At 41.9% G+C, this 6,199-nt stretch overlaps 1 protein-coding gene across 2 annotated transcripts; it reads right to left on the bottom strand.

Annotated features, from left to right (window-relative positions):
- Window positions 1–209: 209 nt before the first annotated feature.
- On the bottom strand, window positions 210–5,191 carry rac3b (Rac family small GTPase 3b). 2 transcript variants are annotated; one of them, XM_042306150.1, is made up of 6 exons: window positions 4,995–5,191; window positions 3,708–3,779; window positions 3,383–3,500; window positions 3,111–3,173; window positions 2,473–2,636; window positions 210–1,960 (listed from the first exon to the last, which is right to left on the bottom strand). In XM_042306150.1, exons 1-6 carry the CDS (start codon window positions 5,027–5,029, stop codon window positions 1,900–1,902), a joined length of 513 nt encoding a protein of 170 aa, XP_042162084.1. In that variant the 5' UTR covers window positions 5,030–5,191; the 3' UTR covers window positions 210–1,899. The 2 variants fall into 2 exon arrangements, with proteins under 2 accessions (XP_042162084.1, XP_042162083.1); XM_042306149.1 differs by having other exon boundaries at window positions 2,477–2,636; window positions 4,995–5,186.
- Between the last annotated feature and the right edge of the window lie 1,008 nt (window positions 5,192–6,199).

The raw sequence follows: 6,199 nt of genomic DNA, 5'->3' as shown, positions 1-6,199 counted from the left end.
ACTGGAGTCATGCCTCCATTTATCAGAATCAGAAAAATTTAGGAATGCAGAACCAGACTTGAACTTTATCTTGACAGAAAGCAATCAAATTGGTCTGGGAGCAGGGAGATGTGTTTTTTTGCTGAAGTTGAAAACCCACACACATTGCAAAGAATGATAAAATAATTTAGACACTAGTACACTTCAGGACATTTGACACAAAAAACCTGTTACATATACATTTGTATTTATTATACAAAATTGAAAGATATCACGACACTGACATGTGAAGTCATAAAAAATAAGACAAACAATTAAACCATTATACAAGTCATCTTACAGTACATTGCCAGTGCATTAAAAAAAGCTTTCTTCTTAATAACAATGGGCTCGAATCACCAGTTCATATCCATGCAGTAGTAGTTTTAGTAGCTTTTCAGAATTTTGATCTACAGTATTGAGGAATAGGATGAAGTTACCCCTAGACACTGATCTAAGACCAGTTTTGCAAATGGTTAAGGTGAGGATTGAGTAGTGGTAAGCTGATCCTAGATCTGCGCCTGAGGAAAACTTCTACCCAAAGCCAGTATTGACACCTTGGACAGGCTCAGAGACACATTATTCAACCACAGTTGCTATGCCAACCAATAACGTCATGACAGAGAAGACTGCAGTTCTGTATCTCACCACCAGAGTGGGACATACAGTTATACTGCAGGTCCACAACCACCACAGAAATGCACTGGTTAATTAATTATATATTTTTGCAATATGATCCCTCCTAGAGTCAAAGTGAGTTACTATTATCCTTTTATTTTGAATTGTCTGGAATTAAAGAGTTAAATATTCAGGTACATAATAAATAGATATATCCATAATGAATTCCTCCTCCAAAGGTTTTTATTTTTTTTAAACATTACTAGACTTAGTTTGGTTAACACATAAAACAGACCACGATTGTGATCGTCCATTTCCCTTTTCTTTTTTTGAGTCGACAGTTTGTTGCAAAGTCTTGTGTATCACTACAATATGAAATAGTACCAAAAACTTGACACTGCTTGAAACTTTACTCTCTCACACATACAGTGACATGCGAACACACACACACACACACTCCCACACACACCCACACGCGCAAATGAACATATACAAAGGACGTTGGGAAAATGAAGACAGATTGTTTAGACCCATGCAGGCACCTCCATCAGAGGCATTACTCAGGCAGCAAGGTTGTACAGCCCCCACTTTTGGCATGCTTGTCTGTTTATCACATTATTCACTTCGCAGAGTAGGGTGAAATTGACCCTAAACACTGATCTAAGGTCAGTTTTGTGTTTTTTTTCTCCCCATAATGGTGAAGGTTAGGATTTGAGGTGGGTACGCTGATCCTAGATCTGTAACTAAGGGCAACTTCAACCCAGAGCCACATATTCACAGTACAGGCTGTTTTGAGTGCTGTATCAACTCAAGCAAACAAGACTGAGAGGGAGGAGGGTTGTATGAGTGAGAGTAGACACTTTAACTGTCCACAGAGGAGTACTTTCCTCTGTGGAAAACAGACAAATGGAAACTTGACGACGCATATCTTTACACCAGATCAAATCGTTTTCCCACTGTAAAAAAAAAAAAGTCCAGTAATTCTCTTTCTCTTCGGGCCAAATCCTAACTTAAGATCAAATATTCCATTGACATGAATGCGTTATTTACACAAACATCAGTTAAATTGCCGTTACGTGGTGTCTCAAGTCAAGATTCGTCCCGGAGAGAAGTAGTGGTCATTATGGTGATGTTTTAGTAGTACCAGACAATGGCTGCCATATTGGCTGTTTCTCCTGGACCAATGAGAGCCCTCAGAACACGGTGCACCTCTTGCCCCTCTTCTTGACGGGTGGGGGGCAGAGCACGGCGCGGATGGCCTCGTCAAACACAGTCTTCAACCCTCGCTGGGTCAGGGCAGAGCACTCCAGGTACTTCACAGCACCTGACCACCACACACAAACAACACACTTATTTCACATCTATAAACATAGAACAAAAAAAACATCTGACTCTGGGTAAGAAGATAAAGGGCTTAATTGACAATCTCGGCAATCTGACATCATCTCACACAGCGGGTCACTTCCTGCTTAGAGCAAAACCCTGTGAAAGTAACCGCCCCTTCCGCTGTACTTCCGTAACATGTCCCCTAATCTCTTGAACGGGCTTCACGATTATATCATGACATTTGTGAAAACACGGTAATTTAAGATATATACATCAAATTATATTTATGTTTGTTGATGAATTTACTTCTACCAGATGCCTTTTATTACATTTTTGCCCTGAAGACCATTCAAAAAGCCTACAAAAGTTGTTATTTTAAACTACAAAGCTACTTCCTGGAAAACCACACGTCACTTGCATAGCGTATTAACAACAGAATCCAAATCTGCCAAGACCACCACCAATGGCTCTTCCCAATGTGGGCATAGATGGGCAGACACCCACACAGACTGACCTATCTCCCGTGCCATGGCCAGACCCTGGGGGTAGGTGATGGGGGACAGCTTCTTGTCCCTCAGCCTTTCGATGGTGTCCTTGTCATCTCTCAGATCCAGCTTGGTGCCCACCAGGATGATTGGGGTGTTGGGGCAGTGGTGTCTCACTTCAGGGTACCACTGAGACAGAGGGTAAAGGTCATTAGATCAAAAGTCAAAGATGGAGAGCAAGGCTGGGTGGAACAGCGCTATTGAAATAAAACCTCTAATCTAGTCTGTAGGGCCATAGATGGATTATAGGACTATTATGGCTAGAGTAGAGCAGACTAGTATAATAAAATAGAACACAATTAGGCACTGCTGAAATAACCTCACCCATTCTTTAAAAACACAACATCCCAATTAGTGAATCTTCATTTTGAACCAGAGTCATAGAGAGAGAGAGAGAGTTTGACAAACAGAAAGGTGTGTGATGTCATCTAAGAGCATTGTAATGCTTTTGGGTTGAAACCACAATGGCCAAACTCTCTCTCTCTATATGCAGGACTGTAGCTACAGAACATGAACCAGGGAGAGCTATAGATGTGCTTCTTTAGGTCAGGCTCGGCAGGTCCCTTGTTCCTGTGTCTGTGAGCAGGAAGGTTCAGTACTGACCTTAGCTCGGACGTTCTCAAAGGAGGCCGGGCTGACCAAGGAGAAGCATATCAAGAACACATCCTGGGGAGAACCATAGAGAGACAGACCTTAGGGTGAAACCACTGAGATCAACCAACCACGGAATCACCTGACTCCACATGGGACAGACTGGAAGAAAAGCTCTGCTGTGGAATGGTAGATTGCAAATCAATCCTTCACAGAAATGTAATGGGTTGTGTGTGTGTGTGTGTGTGTGTGTGTGTGTGTGTGTGTGTGTGTGTGTGTTATACCGTCTGTGGATAGGACAGTGGTCTGAGTCTGTCGTAGTCTTCCTGTCCTGCTGTATCCCATAGACCCAGATTCACTGGTTTCCCATCTACCATCACATTGGCAGAGTAGTTGTCAAAGCTAGTGAGACAGATAGGGAGATAGGGAAAATATCTTTATCTCTGAATGCCCGCTCTATGTAAAGTATACTCGTCAGAAACACAAACACTACATAGAGAAAAGCAGACTTACATTCACTCACATCTATGTGTGTGTGTGTGTGTGTGTGTGTGTGTGTGTGTGTGTGTGTGTGTGTGTGTGTGTGTGTGTGTGTGTGTATATACTCACACAGTGGGTATGTACTCTCCGGGGAAGGCATTGGTGGTGTAGCTGATCAGCAGACAGGTCTTACCCACGGCCCTGAGAGAGAGATATTTGGTTCTTACTCACTGCTATAGAAAAACACAAGTCCAATAACGAGACAAAAAAAATGCTGCTGAGTTAGGTAGGCTGATACTCAGCGTGTGTGGTTCTGTCCTTCTCTCTCTTTCAGTTTAAGTGTCACACAGACACTGGCCTACATTCACTTTGCCTGGGGGACATACTACCACCCTCACGCCCTACTGCCCCATCCCTGTTATCGACAAACACACAATACAGGAAGGGTTGGTGACAGTGGTGTGTATGTGTGTGTCTATGATTATGTGTATCCTGCATGTCAAAATGATATGAACAGATTGATGGTGGCATGGCAGGGTAGGGGATGAATGGTGTGTGTTAGAATGTGTGTGTGTGAATAGGAAGAGAGGGGAAGAGGGAGGGGTAATGAAAAATTGTTTTTTTTTGTGATCGCAGGCCACTAAAGGTCTCTTGGTTGCTCTGGGAATGACTGATTAGCAGATGCAATTTTAACACATTATGCTAATGCACTGATGTCATTAATTGATTAATGACCCCTAGTCATCAGAAATCCTCCAAAAGGGATGTGGCATTAGTAGGGCACTGTAGATGTCAACATTTAGCCTAGTACAGAAAAACTCAGATATAGGATCAGATCAATTCTTTCTATAGTAAAATAACTACATAGGCCTACTCAGCTGTTTTTCATACCAAACCCCCAAATACTGTAAATACATTTATTATGCGTGGTAGTTAATTATGGATCGTGCATGAAGGCAGCCAAAACTATAACTGTATAGATTATTTATATTATCACACATGTTAAAAAAAACGGCTGTAAATTAAGATTCTTATAAAACAACGCCTAGAGATTCCTTAGCCCGCATCGTCACTGATGAAGTCTAATTCCGACGGCCTACGACGCGAGTAGGTGTTTCCCATAGCATCGCTACAGCCTGGGCGTTTTCTCAGCGTAAAAATACAAAAGTGTACATTTTACACACCCCACATCCCGCATGATATTACAAACATTCAACAAATGAACGGAATTTAATTTGTTTTTTTATAACCTAGCTGTGCATTTCCAAGTGAATGCTTAGAAAGAAGACTTCCCATATAACAGAGAGCCCCAGCCCCTTTTCCTACACACTGCATCTCCCATCCATGACCGCATCACTGATCACACACACAGAAAGGATGAGAAAAATATCTCTACGTTGAGATTGAGATTCTTACCCGTCGCCGACCACCACGCATTTAATTGCTTGCATTTGCGAAGGAGCAGGCGGTGTCACAAAGCCGACAGAAGTGTTTTAAAAAATATATATTTCACAATGAAAGCTAGCTGTGATTTGTATGAGAAGCGGGCCAGTCCGCTCAGCTTTTGAGCCGCAGTGAAAGGGGGTCGATGAAGAGTGGCGCCAGAAAACAACGGAAAAGACCGAGCGTATTTAAAGGGCCAGTGACCATCCGAACTGTATTGACTGCTTTCTCTTAGTATTTCTTTGTATCCCCAATTAGCCGCTGCCTTCCTGGGGTCCAAACAAAAGACAACAAATAAAATACATAATATACATAACACAATACATAATACAAAGCAAAATACAGTACAAAATATATAAACATGTCTGTGTCTCTTTACAGTCCCCTGGTCCCATAATGGTTTTTTGAATCTGGTTTTATTGCTAGCTTGAGTTGCCTGGGGTGGTAGAGAGTTCCATGTAGTCATGGCTCTATTTAATACTGTGTATTTCCCAGCCTCTGTTCTGGACCTGGAGACTGTGAAGAGACCTCTGGTTACATGTCTTGTGTTGTACCGATGAGTGTCCGAACTGTGTGCCTTGAAAAGACAGTTCGGAACTTTTAACCTATCAACACCTTGCACAAATACCAGTAGGGAGATATACATGCATACCACTGAAATTCACCCTGTGTGTACATCTAAGTACAATTCGTGCTGCTCTGTTTGGGACCAACTAGAGTGTCCTTCTTTGTCGCATAGGACCACACAACTGGGAAGTAGTCCAGGTGAGACAAAACTAGGTTCTGTAGGACCTGTCTGTTTGATTTAGATGTCAAGAAAGCAGAGCAACACCTTATCATGGACAGACCTCTTCCCATTTTTAGAAAACATTGAGTCTACATTGAGCTCCAAAAGTATTGGGGTATAAATTCTACAATGACTATGAGGTTAAAGTGTTGTGTCAGAATTACTTTGAGGGTATTTACATCCATATTGGGTGAACCATTTACAAATTACAGCACTTTTTGAACATAGTCCCCCCATCTTAGGGGCCCAAAAGTATTGACACATTACTTTTGGTCCCATATTCATAGCACAGAATGACTACATCAAGCATGTGACTCTACACATTTGTTGGATGCATTTGCTGTTTGTTTTGGTTGTGTTTCACATTATTTTGTGCCCAATAGAAATGAAT

Source organism: Oncorhynchus tshawytscha, linkage group LG25, assembly GCF_018296145.1.
Source record: "Oncorhynchus tshawytscha isolate Ot180627B linkage group LG25, Otsh_v2.0, whole genome shotgun sequence".
NCBI classification, from domain to species: Eukaryota; Metazoa; Chordata; class Actinopteri; order Salmoniformes; family Salmonidae; genus Oncorhynchus; species Oncorhynchus tshawytscha.
Note: the sequence above shows the minus strand (reverse complement) of the source record. Positions and strands in the feature narration are given on the sequence as shown.